Source organism: Cladosporium halotolerans, assembly GCF_011745625.1.
Source record: "Cladosporium halotolerans strain TM138-S3 chromosome Unknown Sca4, whole genome shotgun sequence".
Classification (NCBI taxonomy): Eukaryota; Fungi; Ascomycota; class Dothideomycetes; order Cladosporiales; family Cladosporiaceae; genus Cladosporium; species Cladosporium halotolerans.
This window is the reverse complement of record NW_027191455.1, coordinates 52,903-70,627: the sequence shown is the minus strand read 5'-3', so window position 1 is coordinate 70,627 and position 17,725 is coordinate 52,903. Positions and strand designations below refer to the sequence as shown.

The 17,725-nt window shown below is 54.4% G+C and overlaps 8 protein-coding genes across 8 annotated transcripts; 3 read left to right on the top strand and 5 right to left on the bottom strand.

The window, feature by feature from the left end:
• Nucleotides 1–416: 416 nt before the first annotated feature.
• Nucleotides 417–1,922, top strand: WHR41_01477 (uncharacterized protein; the record flags this gene model as incomplete). The annotated part of the gene is made up of 1 exon (XM_069370083.1): nt 417–1,922. The coding sequence occupies one exon, from the start codon at nt 417–419 to the stop codon at nt 1,920–1,922; it is 1,506 nt and encodes a 501-aa protein (XP_069232838.1).
• A 469-nt stretch (nt 1,923–2,391) lies between these two features.
• Nucleotides 2,392–5,568, top strand: WHR41_01476 (uncharacterized protein). The gene is made up of 2 exons (XM_069370082.1): nt 2,392–2,757; nt 2,811–5,568. The coding sequence occupies exons 1-2, from the start codon at nt 2,514–2,516 to the stop codon at nt 3,062–3,064; spliced, it is 498 nt and encodes a 165-aa protein (XP_069232837.1). The 5' UTR covers nt 2,392–2,513; the 3' UTR covers nt 3,065–5,568.
• A 322-nt stretch (nt 5,569–5,890) lies between these two features.
• On the bottom strand, nt 5,891–8,583 carry WHR41_01475 (uncharacterized protein). The gene is made up of 4 exons (XM_069370081.1): nt 7,752–8,583; nt 6,789–7,466; nt 6,258–6,679; nt 5,891–6,203 (listed from the first exon to the last, which is right to left on the bottom strand). Exons 1-4 carry the CDS (start codon nt 8,073–8,075, stop codon nt 6,008–6,010), a joined length of 1,620 nt encoding a protein of 539 aa, XP_069232836.1. The 5' UTR covers nt 8,076–8,583; the 3' UTR covers nt 5,891–6,007.
• Nucleotides 8,584–8,800: 217 nt separating this feature from the next.
• Nucleotides 8,801–9,532, top strand: WHR41_01474 (uncharacterized protein). The gene is made up of 2 exons (XM_069370080.1): nt 8,801–9,008; nt 9,071–9,532. Exons 1-2 carry the CDS (start codon nt 8,823–8,825, stop codon nt 9,272–9,274), a joined length of 390 nt encoding a protein of 129 aa, XP_069232835.1. The 5' UTR covers nt 8,801–8,822; the 3' UTR covers nt 9,275–9,532.
• A 193-nt stretch (nt 9,533–9,725) lies between these two features.
• On the bottom strand, nt 9,726–11,621 carry WHR41_01473 (uncharacterized protein; the record flags this gene model as incomplete). Its single annotated transcript, XM_069370079.1, has 2 exons — nt 9,726–11,274; nt 11,326–11,621. The coding sequence occupies 2 exons, from the start codon at nt 11,619–11,621 to the stop codon at nt 9,726–9,728; spliced, it is 1,845 nt and encodes a 614-aa protein (XP_069232842.1).
• A 1,005-nt stretch (nt 11,622–12,626) lies between these two features.
• Nucleotides 12,627–13,580, bottom strand: WHR41_01472 (uncharacterized protein; the record flags this gene model as incomplete). The annotated part of the gene is made up of 1 exon (XM_069370078.1): nt 12,627–13,580. The coding sequence occupies one exon, from the start codon at nt 13,578–13,580 to the stop codon at nt 12,627–12,629; it is 954 nt and encodes a 317-aa protein (XP_069232841.1).
• Nucleotides 13,581–14,209: 629 nt separating this feature from the next.
• On the bottom strand, nt 14,210–15,163 carry WHR41_01471 (uncharacterized protein; the record flags this gene model as incomplete). The annotated part of the gene is made up of 1 exon (XM_069370077.1): nt 14,210–15,163. The coding sequence occupies one exon, from the start codon at nt 15,161–15,163 to the stop codon at nt 14,210–14,212; it is 954 nt and encodes a 317-aa protein (XP_069232840.1).
• Nucleotides 15,164–15,530: 367 nt separating this feature from the next.
• Nucleotides 15,531–17,636, bottom strand: WHR41_01470 (uncharacterized protein). The gene is made up of 5 exons (XM_069370076.1): nt 17,530–17,636; nt 17,199–17,377; nt 16,922–17,141; nt 16,535–16,845; nt 15,531–16,485 (listed from the first exon to the last, which is right to left on the bottom strand). Exons 2-5 carry the CDS (start codon nt 17,232–17,234, stop codon nt 15,910–15,912), a joined length of 1,143 nt encoding a protein of 380 aa, XP_069232839.1. The 5' UTR covers nt 17,235–17,377; nt 17,530–17,636; the 3' UTR covers nt 15,531–15,909.
• Nucleotides 17,637–17,725: the final 89 nt, after the last annotated feature.

Genomic DNA, 17,725 nt, shown 5'->3' with positions numbered 1-17,725 from the left:
GACGCACCTCTTCCGCGGCGACCGAGTGTGTTGGCTTGTTGTGACCAGACCTGCAACCTAACACATCGCTGTCTCCAAAGATCGGCTCCTTGGTTTGACTCAACAACTACACTCCTAGCGAACACTTTCACGGTATGGCAACGCCAACATGCCTCTGCGGCGCCGTCTTTGGCACTCCGAAGATGCTCATCAAACACATTCGTACGTCTGGACATTTCTACCAGTGTGAATGCGACGCCTTCTTTGTCGACAAGAGCACGCTCACGGCCCATCAAGCACTGGAAGGATGCCAGACCGAAACGGCCAAGCAGCTCATCGTCACTTATCACCACCCACATGCAAACAAACGTTCCTTTTGCGGCGTATGCGTAGACAAGTTCGTGACGATTCCCAGTAGGGCGCAACGCGACCAGCATATGAAGATCGAGCACAAAGCTTGCCCGACCTGCTTTCAAATTTTCAACACCACAGCCGAGCGTGATGAGCACCAGAAGGTCGAGAGTCACTGTTGCTGTGTGGATCAGTGCAACGAATATCATGTCTTCGGGCATCTAAAGGATCTTGCCAACCACATTCGTGATTCCGACTCCAACAAAAGCTTCGACTGCATGAATCGCAAAGATGGCTTCAACAGCCAAAACGATCTCGACACCCATTTGATCACCGAGGCTCATGACCGTGAAGGCACTGAATCAAGGCAGATAGAACAGCTCTCCGCTTCTGTCGCTGTCCGGCTCGCCCACGCTGAGGAGTTAAATCTTTGGTGCGAAGACTGCAATCATACTTTCTTAACACTTGCTGGCCTGAAGCAGCATAAAGCGTCCAGCAAGCACAAGGCTCCTCTTTTCGGAATCAAATGTGCCTGCGGCAAGGGATTCAGTCTCGTTTCCGCGATGCTCTGCCATTTGGAGAGCAACACGTGCCGTGGTGGCATAACCCGCAACAAACTTAACGCCCTCGTCTGCCGTTATGACTTGGATCGTCATATTACCTTCGCCGAACACGATGGCCATGGCGACTTCTCCGCGGTTACAGCCACGTCCCATACTTCTATCGCTCCACGCGAGTCCGTGTCCAACCTTGCAGCTTCATTGAGGCGCTTGTCTCTTGGCAGTGACGGTAGCGGCCAGGCTCACGGTCGGATTCTGGATCTTGACGACAGCGATGGAAAGACGGTTACGGAAATGGAAGGTGTAATTAATTACGGAGTCAGCGAACTCTGTCAAGCAAGTATCTCAGAGTCGATTGGTGCCGCCATACCCACGCCGCATTCTAGCATCACATCAAGCAAATCCAGCGTCGGAGGCATGCTCACCCCTTCAGCCAGCTCTTCTGAAGGCGGAATCTATACACCTGGTGCAAGCTCCTTTGGCGATGAGGGAGTCATACTTACTCCGTCGGCTAGCACTTCGAACAGTGGTGCCCTCAGTCCCACCACAAGCTCGCTGAGTCCAGGCGGAATTATGCTTACCGCGTCGGTCCCCTCCCTCTTTGGAGGATCAGGCGAGTGGTCTTTTTTGGATACTTCTCATGTACTCGTCCCCAGTCCGACATCGATCGATGGGTCTTCTGTTTCGACTCTCCGGTTTGACAGCTTGTCAAAGACCTGGCCGTGCCCAATCTGCCACACCAACTTCTCGAAGAAGATCCATCTGCAGCAGCACATGACCTCGCCCGCGCACTCTGAGAAGCTTTTCCACTGCCCAAGGGACCTGACTACCACCTCGGCCCCGGGGCCGGATCGTAACTTCAGGACTTTGAGCGGCCTGGTTCAGCACATCGAGGATGGCGACTGTGTCGCAGGAGCTGGGGCGCTGGGGGCTGTTGTGCAGCTACTCAGGGGCCCGATACAAAAGCGGATCGGAGCGAAGGTGGAGCTTCTTGAGGACGGTAATACTGAGTCGGATGAGGACTACTGCTGAGGCTGTGTTGAGAGGACGGCGAAAGGAATGGGTTTAGGTACGGTTGCTGGGCATGCGTTCAGGGAAGCTTGATCCTCTTGAAATTGAGCACAATGCGTCAAATGGGAGATGTTCCGCTGAATCGAAATCAGTCTATGTTCACGGATTTTCACCGTCTTCTCACGAATTCGTGTTATGTGTGGTGAGAATGCTGTAACAATCGTTGTGGAACTCCGAGATCCGACATTGCAGTATCAGTTATGGAGTCGTCCCTTTAGTCACTCCAAGAAAAGGGTTGAGTGGTGCACGACAGAATCATGGGTAAATCAGGGCGCACAGCTGTAAATGCTGATACCGTTGACACCTTACCTTGTTTCATGCGATGAAGTCCACGTTGGTGGTCACCGCCATCAGACGCCGTTGTGCCTCCCGATTCTGGCAATCGCCGAGAAAGTCCGAGGCAGCGTCACATGACAAAGCCACCACCTTGAGAACCTACCTACCCACGCTACCTTGTGTGATCTCTAGCAAAACTGAACCATACCAAGGGACTAGCACATCACAGATTACCTCTGTTCACTCCGACTGCCCGACTGCATCTGTTTCAAGACCATGAACTCCGTCGCATCGAAGCGACTCTTCCAAGAGTACAAGCACCTCACCACCGACCCTCCCGAGGGCATCACTGCCGGCCCCGTCAACGAAGATGATCTCTTTCTCTGGGAAGCCATGATCCAAGGGCCTGAGGGAACTCCATACGAAGGCGGTGTCTTCCCCGCCGAGCTCAAATTTCCCAAAGACTACCCGCTCATGCCGCCTACCATGAAGTTTCAATGCGACATCTGGCACCCGAACGGTACGTCGCGTATGTCGATGACAGAGCACGAGATAACCGCTAATGATGACTAGTCTACGCTAATGGCGTTGTCTGCATATCCATCCTCCATCCTCCAGGCGACGACCCCAACCATTACGAGCAGGCATCCGAGCGATGGAGTCCGATTCAGAGCGTGGAAAAGATCTTGATCAGTGTCATGAGCATGATCGCGGAGCCGAACGACGAGAGTCCCGCGAATGTAGATGCTGCAAGAATGTGGAGAGAGAGAAGGTCTGAGTTTGACAGCAGGGTGAAGGCGGATGTCAGGAAGAGCCTCGGGCTTTGATTGGAAACTTGCAATGCATAAGGGTGGCGCGTTCAGGATTAGCGATGGTGTTTTTGGATCCTACGACTATGAAAATCACGGCTGGCTATGACTTCAAGGGCAGCTACGGTTACGAATGAAAGATGATATGCATGCGTTACCCGCATGTAATTACGACTTCTGCTACCATTCGCCGTTGCGTACATATGTCGTATTGCGACTACGCCAAGCAAGACCAGGTTTGAAAACTCAATGGGCGACGACCGTACGCTGAATTTTGCGTGGAGCATAGAGAGGTCGTTTTCACGCTTCAATTCGCGTCGCGAATACAGCTAATTAAAATGATGTGCTACCATACACTGGGAACTGTTCACACGTATACAATCTGGCACGCCTCAAGCTCTGGGACAAGCGCTATCCTGCTTTACTTTGGTGTCTTCCTGGCCACCTCGAATCCTTGACGCACGAGCTCCAGACCGATTCCGACATGGTCCTGCGCGGCACTCCTAGAAGCTTCTATTTGTCCTTGCGGTACAGCCGTCTGGATCTGCCTTAGTGCTGGCTGAACAGGCAAGGAAACCTGCTGCGCGATCGATCTTTGGTCATGTGAAGGTAGTGGTGGGGCTTCCAATTGCCTTTGAGCCCCAGGCGGCCCTATGCGCAGGGACTGTAACCCCGCCTGCATGTTCGAAAGATGTTGAGTCTGAGCAGACTGCAATCGAATATGCTGGTCTTGGTCACGCGGAATGACGTGCGGCTGCACGTTGCCCTGGCTGAGCTGCCGGACCAATGCGTTGCTTGGAGGATCTATCACGGGTTGCATCGTCTCCAGTCTCGATATCTGTCCGGCGGGTTCGTTCAAGCGCCTCGGCAGTCCTTCGAGTGCCACAAGTTGGTACGCGTCTGGTGAAGATTTATGTGTGCCAGTCATAATGGGTTGCTTTGGCCGGGCGGACGAGACTCCAGGGTTTGTTGGTATGGCAGGCAGGGCTGACATTGCTCTCCTGGATGCGACATCACTTGTACCTCTGCTCGCAGCTCCAGCGACATTCTTACGCTGCTCACTCCCCCTGCAGCCATTACCGCTTGTCGATGGCCCCATAGGATTTTCTCGCAGCTCCTCAACCACGAACTCGGTCTGCACCCTGCCCTGCGAGACTTGCTGACGCTGTCGTTGGTTCTCTACGCCTCTCTGGTGTCTCACACGCCTTGCAACATCCTCCATGACATTATTGAGCTCTCTTTTGACGGCATTTTGCACCTGTGATTCTGACAGTCCCTGGGGTACAGCGCTCAGCGCAGTCTGCATTTTCAATCCAGCGTCCTGGATGTCCGCCTTCGTCGCCATGCCGGCAAGTCGCTTAGTCACCTGGTCCTCAATCACCCGTTCAATGTCTCGGCTAGACAGTTGTTGCGCCTTTGTCTCCTCGATGACCTTTCGTAGAGCACTCATGTCGAAGGCTTCTGCGGGAGTCGTTGCTTGCGAACGCACGATCTCCGCCATCTGCTGGCTGTTGCGCGCTGCGTCCTGCTGCCGTAGCCTCTTAATATCGGCCACCTGCTTAGTGAGAACGCGGATCTCACGATCTTTGGCCTCAGACTCTTTCTTGGCAGATACCCTCGACCGTTCAAGATCGCCCAAGCGTGCGTCGTCTTCCTTTTCTTTGCGATGCTGGCGGTCTCTGGACGCCATCTCCTGCTGTAAGCGGTGAATCTCTACGTCCTTTGCTTCACGCTCATGAACGTCCCTGGCTTGTATATCCTCCAGGTCCTGGAGGCGCTTCTGAATTGCCGCGCCTTCCCTATTCATGGCTTGCAGGTCTCTTTCCCTTTGGCGCTCAAGCGCTTCGAAGCGGCTATCATGGCTCTGATTATGAGAGGGTTTCTGGGCAAGCTGATCTGAAGGCAATTGCTGCCCGATGGCTGGTGAGGGTGCAATCTGAAGTCTGGGGGCAGGCTGGGCTTGTTGCGACTCGGGGTGCCTCAGTACATGTGGTACCTGCTGCGTGGCGTCCTTGACGGTGTGAGAGCTCATATACTCGATTCTAGGACAGCCTTCAGGGGCGGGCTGCGTTGTCACTTGTGCAATCTGCCCCGGCTGCTGATATTGCTGATATATACTCTCTTCGATCGCCAATGGTGCTGTTGGAGGCACTGGAGCCACTGGAGCCACTGTCTGGTAGGTTATCTTAGCCTGTTGAAGAGGTCGCTGCAGCTGGATATTCTGATACTGGATCTGAATCTGGGGGACTGGTGGACTCATCATTGGATAGGATTGCTGCTGTGTTTGATGTAGAACAGAGTTCATGCTGTTCATACTCGCGGCGATACTCTGCTGCACTTGTTGGTGATGAGCCAGTGCTTGGGTATGAATGTCTAGTGCGCTCTGGTGCAGTTGTGAGTGCAATTGCTGATGGCTGTGATTCTGCAACGTTGTCTGCCCGGCAAACAAGGCGAGCGCTGGCGATTTGGGAGTCTGCACGGGCAGTGGTGATTGGAGAACGGGTGTTGTAATCTGTGTTTGGTGTGACCAGGTCTGCTGCGATTGATATTGTGAGCTGCCGTCAGACCAACTGTGATTCTGCTGGGTTTGCTGATGATTCGCTCCATGGCTCTGCGACGTGTTCTGACCGGGAGAGCTGAGTTGCGGTTGCTGCTGAAAAATTTGGCCTTGTTGCTGCCGTAATTGATCTGGGTTGAAGGACATCGTCCTTCAATGATTTCTTGTTCCGCCGTAGTGTTAGTATCTTGTTAAGTCTTAAGACTCGGTGTCGACGAGAAGGTAGAAAGTGTGAATCATTGTGAGCGTGAGATAGGTTCGAGCCCGGGACAATTGCAGCATATGACATTTGGCATTGATCGCATACAATGCGTACTGACGATGTTGGATTAGCAACTCGCCCATACCCTGGCAAATATTCACATTCAATTCAGCTGGTAAAGCTCTACGACATGTCCGCCGAATCATAGCACGTATCTGAAAGCCTTGTTTTCCAGCTCAGTCATATCCTGCATGCCACACTCGATACCGGCTCTCTCGATGTCTTCACGGGATTCGCCAGATTGTGCTGCCTCGCGGTCGCGTCTCTTGTTTACTCCCCACATGTAGATGTAGAGAACAACGACAGACAGGAGCTTGACAGTGTATCCTACCAGCATCCTACAGAATTGTTAGCATTTAAAGTCCATCATATCGAGGCGATAATTGACTTACGCAATATAGGCTGAGTGATAACCAGGAGCCTCACTGTCTCTAAAAGTCTGCGGCCCGATGATGTTGCCCACGCAGTATCCCGTGAATAGGATAGCAGCTGTCAGCTGCTTCTTGGTGTATCCGGCGATGTTGCTGCTAATCATGGTCAAGCTCATGCTGAAACCCAGTCCCTGGAAAAAGCACAGCCAAAGGCCGACCAAGCGGGCCCATTGGTTGCTGTCCGGCAGACCGACGAGCATAGCCGCACCGGTAATGCAAATGAGGTTGGCGACAATCATTGTCGGGCAGCGAGAATTTGGCCACTTGCTGCAAATGAAGCCACCTCCGAGCAGAGCCGCGAATTGAACGAAGCCACCAGGAATCTGCAAGTATTGCGTGCCCAATGTGCCAAAGCCGAATCCCTTGATGATCAAAGATGTGAACTAGAACATCGAGTCAGAATGGTTGCCACATGAGTCTTATGGATATACTTCGAAGCATCTGAGAAGTGGTGTTCCACTTCCTTATGCTAGAGGCACTGGTGATACTTACACTAGTAATGGCAGCATTTGGCACTTGAGCCGAAACGGCCAGAATGAAAAGGATCCAGGTCTTTGGGTCGGCTAGGGTTTGCCAGACTTGATCAACCTTAAAGTTGTGATTTTTGACTCCCTGTCGGTTGGATGCGACTCTTTCGACGGCCACTGCGCGCTCGCGCTCCGTCAAGAATTTGGCCGTAGAGGGAAGGTCTGGTAGCAGCACCAAAGTCGCCAGTCCTGCGGAGAGCGAAAGAGAGCCGAAAATGATGAAAACGTACATCCATCGAGCCAGTCCGGTCGTAATGTGTCCAATGGCGTATCCGATGAGGCCGCCGAACATAGTTGCAATGCCATTGGTGCAGTAGTAGATCTCGAGGCGCAAGGGCTGTTCTTTCGCAGTGTACCACATAGACATCACCAGCACGAAACCTGGGTTCACCGCAGCTTCCACAAGACCAAGCATGAAGCGGTTTGCGGCAATGCCGGCAAAGTTCGTGCAGGCCGGAGTCGTCATCAAGATAATGCCCCAACTGACAGCCGTAGCACCGAGGAACTTTCCGACGGGGAGTCTCTGCATCGCCAGTCCAGCTGGAAATTGCGCGATCAAGTAGCCAAAGTAGAAGATCGTTGCGAGCCATGAATACTCTTGTCCCTTCATATTGAGGTCGTCCTGTAAATTATATGCGCTTGCCTAGATGGCATGAGGTGGTCAGTCAATAATTCTCTCTGATGAGCTTGTGGCCTAGCAGAGGGCTTCCGTCGCTTGTTTAGATTCGTATAGCGAGCCCAACTCTGGTCAAGACTAAAATGCTCGAATGAGTCTTTCATGGTCAGAAGAGCTACTGATTTTTAGTAGGAACGACGACAGAAATGCAGCCTTCCACCGTCTCCTTCGGATCTTTGGCATGCAGCTATCCGTTGAAGGACGCTACAAGCGTCCGGACAAGCAATAGTCCTGTAGTTTGAAAGAACTTACATAGTTCAACCCATTCTTGTCCAGATACTGGATCAGATAAAGAGTCCAGAGAACAGGGAGAACGCGCCAATCGATTTTCCGCAGAACACGTTTTGACTCTGCCGTGTCTGCGGGAGCATCCCCTTCATGCTGCTTGTAGACGATGTAATTGTCGTCGAGATTCGAACCCTGGGACTCTGCCTGGTCGGCTAGATCATCGCCCTTGTGCTGATCGTAAATGATATCGTCCTTGTCGAGATCCGAGAATCCAGGTGGCGGCGAGGCTTGGGTGGGAGCGGAGTCGCTTCCGCCATGTATTTGATGGGGATCCTGTATAGATGCCATCTTTTGGCAAAATGGAAACTGAAAGGACAGGAGAAGATTGAAGAAGGGACACTTAGTGAAACGAGAGAGATCGGCGCGAAGGGAGAACAGAAAGTATTTCAGCCACGTGCGAAAGGCCGCATATTCTGCGGTTCATTATTCAGGAAAGGGACCGCAGTAGGCCAGACACGAACGGTACTTGCAGCAAGCAGACAAGCCGTGCAAGAGTTAGCTAGGTTTGGCTCCATAGTGCTTGTCGCTGTTTGTCATAGCCGGCGACAAGTCTTGTGGCAGGGCTTGTTCGGAGGCCACCATTGGGTGGATGATGGAGTTACGACGGATCGACGTATTAAACCCGCTTCCCATCGATGGCGTGACAGCATCGACTTTGGCGTGATTCTGGAGCCGGTTCCGCCTCCGTTACTCTGTGCACTTGTGTGCTAGTCAGGTCTGAATCCACCTTGGACGATGACGCCGCGCCGGCCCCAGCCATGAATGCTGGAGCTACCGCGGCTGATCACTGGCATCGGAAAAAGTCTTTGTCCATTTCACAACGGAGAAGTAAAGATGGGTCCGAAACGGCTGGCGGCCACTTACTTGTGGAGATTTGGAAGAGTCTCACCGAATCGCTGAAGTGGGGATTAAAGCGAGCGGGGCGGAGCGTGCCATGAGCCAATCTAGGAAGCCTTAGGCTACAAGTTCATCAGTGTTGCGAGCTTAAGACGACGACCGGGTAAATGCGCCTAGAATCAGACCAAGAGCAATGCCATGCAATGTCTGTATAATGCACTCATTCGAACACATCACATTACCTCCCGGAAGAAAGTAGCCAAGCTCAAGCAAGCCGCCTCTCTTCACGATGTCTACGTTCTGATCCGTTACGGTGGCGCCCCAGGCGTCATGTACGTCGAAGGCAAAGAGGACGGCGTCACTCAATGGGTGAATAATGTCCAGGTAAGATCAAAAAATTCGCATAAAATCTTTTCAGTGTTATGTGTATTGACAAATTGCGCCAGAATCTTCGTTACAAAGATTATCAGCTGGTCTCCCGAACGGCCGCCGTGCATCGCGAGAGTCCTCCAGACAAGGAGCACATGAAGCAAACCGGTCTCTTCGAAAGCGACACAGTCAAGGACTTCGGGCATCAAATGCAGCAGCGCGGGGTCTACGCTTGGTGGAGGAAAGCCATGGGATTTACAGGATCTTCGGACAGGCTATGAGGCAGTCAGAACTTCCAAGCCCGTTTTAATTGCCGCGAAGTGAATTCTGTCCTGCATATGGTAGTACATCGCCAAACATTGCATTAGTCACCAAGAAGGAAAATATTCGCCAAAATCGCCAATTCGAAGGTTCCATACCATACGGCCATATCCAAAAGCTCAAGCGCCAAAGTCAACCACTCCTTCCGATCCCACCAAGTCAACACCACTCGTTTCCGTCCCATGGTTCCGACTTCGAACGAGGGTATCATTTTGTTATAAGCCGTTTCCATCATGTTTCATTCTCACCATCGCAACCGTCGGTCAACTAGTCATGCTTTGAAATTGCCAAAGCGGCTGTTCAACAAAGGAAAAAGGGGCTGTCGCAGTGTGTGAACGCAAACCTGAGCTTGCCTAGAAACATTATCCCTTGCCTCCGAAAGCACACGTTAAGCATATGCAGAACCTCCACTCATCTCCAGAGATCGTGTCTGCTGCTCTTGCGCACGTGGCTCTTCTTGCTGTCGCCAGTCAAGCTGCCAATACTCGGCGGCGGCTTCAGCCAGCTAGCACGGCTTCCATTGCTGGCGTGATCTTCACTGCCAACACTGCCCCATCGGCTTCCGCCGTCGCTGGTGCGCGGCCTAGGGACCTCTTCCTGCGGCACGGCGAGGAAGCCACCGAAACCGTTGCCGACCATGACACTCTTGCGGGCCTCGCCGCCAAAGCCGCCCTGCGCCCACTGAGGGCCGAGACCGCGCGATGCGCTGATGGCGGAAAGCGGACGGCCGCCGATGGCGCTGCCGCGACGGTCGCGAGTCTGTGCTGGCGGGGTGATGGAGGTCATGACCCATTCGAGCTCGTCAATACCCTTGGAGAAGACTTCGAGGGTCTGGTTGAATGTGCTGTTGTTTGTCATAGCGGGACCGAAGACACCGCGCACGGAGGTGTGACCAGACATATTTGAGGCCCTGTTGGGGCTGCCTGAGCTGGCTGGCATCGTAGGCATAGGAGGAAGCAGGAGGAGATCAGGGAAAGCCTGGTCGCGGACGTATACTGTAGTGAGGGCGGGAAGAGCGTTCGCGTGGAGAGAGGAGGCAAGGTAGGCGTAGTATGACTCTGCGGGCTTCTGCAGACCATGCACTTCTTCGGAGGAATCGATCTCGAAATTCAGAGTTTTGATGCTGATGGAGGTCATGGGCGGAAGTTCTTGAGCTTGCAGAGTAATCGACTTGGACACAGTTGCAATGATAGCAAGGTGGTGCAAGGCACTTGCCTCGAATAAGAAGGTGTGCAAGTCCTGTACGAGGACTCCAGTGTGTTGGAGAGTAAGCGAGAAAAGCGTCTGTCTGACGTACGGTGACTCCAGATAGGTAGCAAGACCAGCAGCAGTCACGTTAGGGCAGCTGTCCAAGGTCAAAGATTGCATTGCAGGAAATTCTGGCAGAGTACCACCTGGCGCGCTGTGGAAGATGGTATCGTCCATCCACTCAAGACCAGCAAGTGTCAACTCCTGAAGCGCTGGCAAGCTTCCCAGAACGATCCGCATCGTCGCCGGTTCGATGGCCAGGTTCGACAACTCCAAGAACTCCAGCTGTTGCCAGTGCCTGTGTACCAAAAGCTCCAGAGCATCCTCCGAGCCTGATCTGTACATCATCTTTCTAATATCCGGACATCTTGACTGCAACTCCTGGCGCAGAGGAATACAGCTAGGGTCGCCAGTGAAGAAGCCATCCGGCAGATCCACATGGCGCAGGTTTGGGAGCGCAGAGACTGTGCGCGCGAGGTCGCCCTTGGCCGTCTCGCGGGTCATGTATGGCACCTTCAGGAACAAGACCTGCGACGCCAGCGCCGAATTCTCACGCACCGTCCGGCAAAACAACGACAGTCTGATTATCGGAATCTCGCCCGCGGTTGGCACGTTCGACTTGCTCCGGAAGTGCCTGCCCTTCTTGCGCTTCTCCGCCAATTCCTCTTCCAGCCAGCAGTAGTGAACCGCGTCAATCCGTACACTTGTGTATCTGTCGCCGCGTTAGCCTTGCACAGCCCAATGGCTCCAAACGGGTGCTTACAGTAACTGCTGCGCGACTCTGTACCATCTCCTGCACACCTGCGCGTTCTTGGCCAGATCCCGCAGGTCGCACAGCATGCAGCCATCGCCAATCTCGGAGCGCTCGCTGGTCTCGTAGGTCTGGTCTTCAACATGCGGGCAGACGAATTTGAAAATGCGCTCCAGGATGTCTTCGTTCAGGCGCTGGGAGAAATCGCGGCCGCCGCGCGCGGGCATGTGGGGGATTTGGCGGGCAGACTGTGGTGAGGCGGCCTCGCGCAGGCGCGAGCGTGAGCGGAGGTGCTTCAGCAGGCCCATGGTTGCGGGCTATTTTTCCGAATGGTTCTCCAGGTGTGAGTGTGGTTTGAAACCAAGCCGGTGCGGGGTCAGGTGTTGCTTCGTAAACGGAGGGCGGGCAGCTGGGCTGCGGGCGTGAGGGCGCGAGGCTGGCAAACGGAAGGAGGGAATGGCGGGGTTGGTAAGTGAATGGAGGATGGCAGGCGGGCGTTGGCAGGAGAAGGAGGACGCGTCCAGGTACGGGCGCGGGAACAAAGTTAGGAGGCAGACGATCAGGGCCGCTGTCGCCGCCGTGCTAGCCGCGTGGTGGTGGTGGATGTCAGCTTCAGGCACGAGCAGGCCGGCGCTATTGGCCGCGCGCCCCTGTTTGGCACGCAAATGTGTGACAGGGATGCGAACGCAGCGGAGCAGGGTTCAGGGCAGCCGTCGGCCTGCGCGAAAGGGTCCCGCGCAAACTCCCCGCGTTTCAGGCCGCCTGAAACGTCCGCCTGAGGTTTGCGAGGGAAATAAGAGTTGATCCGCGGCAAGGAAATGAGATGCCGTCACAGATCTTGGTAAATGATGCTACCGCGGGCGTGAGAGCTGCGTCTCGGGCTGCCGTTGCTGCCGATTGCATTGGTAGGGCATGCTTCAGGACGTTGATTTTTCACGAACCATTAGGCATAAGATCATCTAAGACATTAACACACACAATGATTGAGAAAATGACTTTGCGTTGGTTTGAACTTTTTTTGTTCTTTTATATGAACTGCCAAACCAAAACCAAAAAGCAAGAGCAGAACAGACTCAGCGAGGATGGATTCGCGAATCCATCGTAAGCACGCGAAAGAGCGAAAGCAGGCAAACTCCATGAAGACAAAAGCGTAGAAAATCAGATCGCAGAACCCAATCAATTCTCAAATTGACCAAAAGCATAGCAGAACATCCAAAATCCCAACAAGTATGCAGAAAACAGTGTTTGCGAAAAACGATTGAACAAAGCAAACACCAAAGCAGAACGCAGAAAAATTCTCAAAATTGTCTGCTTCACTCAGCCTCGTCGTAACGGCTGGCAGTGAAGGTGATCTTGTCGCAAGTTTGCTCGGCGTACATCTCAGCGCAGTGCTGCTTGATGGCCTCAACGGTCTGCCTGGCCAGTGAAAGGCTGTCGGATCCGATGATCTCGACGTCGAGGCGCTGCAGGTTGGGGCAGGCTTCCAAGATCCAGCGGAGTCTCTCCTGCGCGCGGAGTCTGTTGCTGAAGATCTCGACGTAGATTTGAACCGAGACGAAGCGGGCGTTGTCAGCAGCCTCGGCGGAGTCGTAGATGGCTCCGCGGCGGATTGTATTGCCGTTGGGAGAGCGCTGCGGGTCGTCGCGAAGGTCGATGGTGGTTGCGAAGACACTGTTCTTGTAGGCGTTCTGCTTGACCAGCTCATGAGCGCGAGGGTTGCGGCCGAACCAGGAGCAGTGAGATTGAAGGCCCTGAAAGCTGAAGACCTTTTTAGGAGCGTCTTGCGGACGAAGCAGGTAGGCGGCAGCGAGGCCTTGAGAGTCAGAGCGGGCCAGGACAGGAAGCTTGACGGTGACCTGTTCAGCCTGCTTGGCCTGGCGAAAGCTGCGCAGTTTGCGGATTTGCTTCTGGTGTTGGCGACGGAGAAGACGATCAGCCCTTTTGGCATCAATGTTCAGCCTGGATTGGTTGGCAAGGTTGGCCTTCAAGGTAGCCCTTGGATCGAAAGTCGGGACAGGGTCGAAGGTCCTGTTGGCGCGGGCCTCAGCAGAAGGCCCAGTCCTGGCCGGGATGATGGCAATTGGCCTGCGTTCCGGAACTGGCAGAGTGGCACGCTTGGCTCTACCGGCGACAGCGAGTTGCTTCGGCATGTCGCGGTACTTGACGGCCGGGTCGGTGACCCTACGACGATCAACATTGACGCCGTTGATGTTGACGACGTAGTAGCTGAGGTGGTGGCGGCGGTTGTTGGCAGAGTTGGAACACATGTTGGCTGTGTTGGGGGGTTGATTGATTTGGAGGTGGTGTAAGTGGTGTGTGGATCTTGGATTGGTGGACTTGGTAGTCTAAGCGTATTCTGAGAGGCTTTGATCGGACAGGTAAGAGCTGCGGCTGAGAAACGTAGTCGAGAGAGATGGAAACGCCTCAATTAAGTATATTGGGCGTGGCTGCAAGAATTGTAGACTTTGCGCGTGAGGACATTGGGGACATTTGAGGACATCGTGAGGACATTCTCGACAAGACCGCTCATTGGGTGTACCAGTGTTTCGAATGTCCTCACATGTCCTCAAATGTCCTCACTGAGAACTCTGTCCTCATTTGAGGCCTAAGAGTAAAGGCCAGAGTTGGACAGCGGCCTTGTCGAGCCATACAGCGTATCCAGGACGAGTCATAGCCAACTTTCGCTCTCAGGTAAGAGGACATGGTGAGGACATCTCTCCATCGATAGGTAGGCATGATGGCTGTTCTGTCCTCAAAGAAGGCCCAAGATTGGAAGAACGCATCTGACCGGTGGCAGGGCGTGAGGACAGCTGAATGTGATGTTGCCCGTCATGCCTGTCATTCCCGTCATGCTGTATGGCGAATGCCGTATGCGGTCCGTGTTCTGTCGGTGGCCTCAGGTCTCGACGTTCCAGACACAGACTTGGCCATCTCCACCAGCGCTGGCCAATTGCTTACGCGCCTGATTCCAGGCGACCGCAGAGACTACGTCCTTCTTCGTGCTATCGCTAGCCATAGTCGCGCCATTTTTGCGATGCCATAGCGTGTGTTGCAGTTTTCCAGATAGAACATCCCAAGCCAGAACTCGTCCATCTTCGGCTCCGCTGACAGCAAGTGAATCGCCCATCGCAAAAGTCGATCGCACGCGGTACGTCTCGTTCTTGAAAGCCTCGTCCTGGAAGGTCTGCAAGCACTTCCCCGTCGGTCGATCCATAAAGCGTATCGTAGAATCCAGCGTAGAAACCAAATAGCCTTCCCCATCCGTCGACGGCGTCAGACTCGTAACGCCACTCGTCGCCAGCACGTCAACATCCACCTCCCCACTCCTCAAATCATAAACCCTCACCCTCCCATCAACACTCCCAGCATAAACCTCCGCGCCCCTGACAGCAACGCTCGAAACGGCATCCTTCGCCTCGCTCAGGGTCATAATCGGCCTGTCGCTGCGCGACTTGCAATCCCACACCTTGACCGTGCCGTCAAAACTCCCACTGCAGAGAACCGTGTCCCCCTCCCCGCCAAAAGCGCAGGCATTGACGCGCCCCGCGTGCCCGCCAAAGCGCCGCAGCGTCTGTGCCGTCGCGACGTCCCAGAGGAAAACGGACTTGTCGCCGCCGACGCTGGCGAAGCGCGCGTTGTCGGCGGAGACGGCGAGGTCGAGCACTTCGTAGCCGTGCGCTTGGTAGGATTGGATTTGGCGGCCGGTGGCGGGGTTGTGGAGTTTTACCGTCCTGTCTGCGGAGCCGGTGAGGAGGTATTGGCCGCTTCCTGAGGAGAATGCGAGGGCGTGGATCGGTGCATTGTGGGCGGATATGCGAGTTGGGTTGTCTGGGAAGGTTGGTGCAGTCATTCCATCACTTGGTTGGAGCTAAAGCTTCTTTATCCGAACTGGAAGCGCTCTCGAGCTCTTCTCTCGTTTTTCAGTCCCGTTTTATTAGGTCGGCAAGCGATCCTTGTTCGTTGTTGCGATGGAGTGATGTTGTTATAAAGTCTTCAAGGTGCTTCGTGCGGGACGCTGATTGGTTAGCGCGTCGGATTACAGGGCATGATACCAAAGGTGGCGCTTCATGAAGGAGCGAATGAACACAATCTGATTAAAATATGACACCCAACGAAAAGGCACGATTTATCCGGATATACAATATAATGTATAATGACTCGGAGAATCACTCATTGACAGACGAGTCCTCGCACATATCGCATGTGCAAACCTGAAGCGATTCGTAACGAGATATTACAAAGGGCTATGCGCCATTACTTGACTATTTCAGAGGAACCCCAAGCATCTCCATGACCACTCCCTTCGCACCCGCTCGCTGCAAAACGTTTCGCAATCAAAATGTGAAATGTCGAAGTAAGTTAGGGTAGTTACAAAGGGAAAGTAAAAAACACGACGCAAACTTCCGAATGAGACCAGGTATCTTTTGCAGAGCTCGAAGGAGCATGCGCTTCTTCTTGATTTTTCGTCGTCCTCGCGCCCGGAAGGCTTCTTTCCCCTTCCATGTCGACGAATGCAGGGCCGCCTTGCGAGCGAGCATGCGAATGCGATCGTACGTCCAATGTCGCCGCCAATTTCATCTAAGCCGGGCAATGCACTTAGCGCCTGCCGGTCCTGGACATGCTGCCCTGCATGCCCTCAACCTCGGACTCGAGCTGCTTGATGATAGAGTGGCTCTGCTCGAGGTCCTTGTTGAGGCGGTCCCTCTCGGAGATGAGCTTCTGCTCCCACTGCCTGAAGCGCTGCTCCTCGACCTTGACCTGCTCGGTGAAGCGCTTGCGAAGGGCCTCTTCCTCCTCCTTGAACTTGGGGTTGTCCAGCTTGCGCGGGCGGGCCTCGCCGAACTTGCGAGTCTCCATCTGGCTGGCGCGGTAGACCTCGTAGTGGTTCTCCTCGGTGGTGTGGATCAGGTCGAGCATGTGCGTGCGAATGAGGATGGCCCGGAGCTTCTTGAAATCGCAGTGGTCCTCGTTCTCAACTTCGGCAACACCCCAGCCATATTGACGTCCCTTGACAGTCCGGCCGTCGGGAGTAGAGACGTCGCGCTCGCTGCCGATGACGGAGAAGGGCATGGCCTGGATGAGAGAGCGGGCGTGCTGAAGGCCAGCCTCGTCATCCTCCTCGAGAGGTGGGGTGTAAATCTTGATGTTCTGAGCCTCGATAACGGCGCGAATCTGTGGCACTTCAGCTATTGTTCGACAAATGGATTTCTGACTCTCCTACCCTCTGCTTGAACTTGGCAAGGTCGATCGGCGTAAGAGTGTCGGCCTTTGCGACCACAGGAATGAGGTTGACGCGGGTGCTCAGCTTCTTCATGACCTCGATGTCCAGAGGCTTGAGACTGTGGCCAGTGGGGCGGATGAAGTACAAGCAGGCGTGAACACGGAGATCGATCTTCTCGGTACGGCGCGGCTGCTGCTCCTGGAGCATGTAGCTCTCGTGCTGGTCGTCCAGGAACTCGATGATGGGCTGCCATGAGTCGCGGTTGTTCACGTAGTCACCGAAACCGGGGGTGTCAATGACCGTAAGGCGGACTGCAAGACAAAAGGTTAGCCTCGGAATCTCGTCTGGCGGCCTTGCTCTTTCTCATAGGTGTATCCTTTCTCTTACCCTTGAAGAACTTCTCCTCCAGCTCGGCCTTGGTGATCTCAATCTCGACGGTCTTGTCGACCTGCTTCGCGTGACGGCGGCGGTGGTCGGCGTAGTTCTTGATCGTGGTAGAGAAAAGAGTGTTGATGAAGGTGGTCTTGCCGAGACCTGATTCGCCAGCAACCATGACAGTGAAGGCGGCACCGCGCTTCGCGACGATTTTGTGACGCTGGTTGGGGAGCTACATGACATTAGCATCTGACGGGCGCAGATTCATCCTGTCGCGGGCGGAACGCACGTTGGCAATGCCAATGGGCGACATTGTTTCGGCCATGGTGTTGGTTTTGCTGATGTTCGTCCGGCTACTTGATATCGGCACGACTAGACCGCGAAGGCTAGGTGGGACGAGACTGGAATGGGAAGAGTGCGGTTTGCGAAAGGCCGAGTTGCGGTCGTGAAAATCTGAATCGATGTACTCTGGGTCGTCGGAGTCAGCGCGAGAACGGGAGGAGCGTGAGGCGCTGGACAAATGGTTGCTCGGTACGGGGAAATGGTTCCATGCTTCGCCCGAGCTCGGCGGGTGACGCGTGATGTGTGCGGGGGCGAGTCAATGGGTGCGAAGAACATACCGTCAAGCGAATGTGGTGCTGGGTGTCGTCGGCCGCAGCACGTGTGAGGAGGGCGAGTGGTGAGCAGGCGCGATGCGGGTGAAGTGCAAGCTGTGGCAGCAACAGCAGCGGGCGGCAGCGAAACGACGACCCTGGCCGCGCCTGGAGGAAAGGGGAGCCCTCGAAGACGGTTTAGCGCGCCCTTGCGGCTCGGGGG

Coding starts and splice junctions, on each gene's coding strand:
- WHR41_01476 (XM_069370082.1), top strand. CDS start 2,514: ATGAACTCCGTCGCATCGAAGCGACTCTTCCAAGAGTACAAGCACCTC. Junction 2,758..2,810: donor CGACATCTGGCACCCGAACG/GTACGTCGCGTA, acceptor AATGATGACTAG/TCTACGCTAATGGCGTTGTC.
- WHR41_01475 (XM_069370081.1), bottom strand. CDS start 8,075: ATGGCATCTATACAGGATCCCCATCAAATACATGGCGGAAGCGACTCC. Junction 6,680..6,788: donor CAAATGCTGCCATTACTAGT/GTAAGTATCACC, acceptor TCGATGTTCTAG/TTCACATCTTTGATCATCAA. Junction 6,204..6,257: donor TATCACTCAGCCTATATTGC/GTAAGTCAATTA, acceptor ACAATTCTGTAG/GATGCTGGTAGGATACACTG.
- WHR41_01474 (XM_069370080.1), top strand. CDS start 8,823: ATGCAATGTCTGTATAATGCACTCATTCGAACACATCACATTACCTCC. Junction 9,009..9,070: donor AATGGGTGAATAATGTCCAG/GTAAGATCAAAA, acceptor AAATTGCGCCAG/AATCTTCGTTACAAAGATTA.
- WHR41_01470 (XM_069370076.1), bottom strand. CDS start 17,234: ATGGCCGAAACAATGTCGCCCATTGGCATTGCCAAC. Junction 17,142..17,198: donor CGCCCATTGGCATTGCCAAC/GTGCGTTCCGCC, acceptor AATGTCATGTAG/CTCCCCAACCAGCGTCACAA. Junction 16,486..16,534: donor TTGCCAAGTTCAAGCAGAGG/GTAGGAGAGTCA, acceptor GAAGTGCCACAG/ATTCGCGCCGTTATCGAGGC.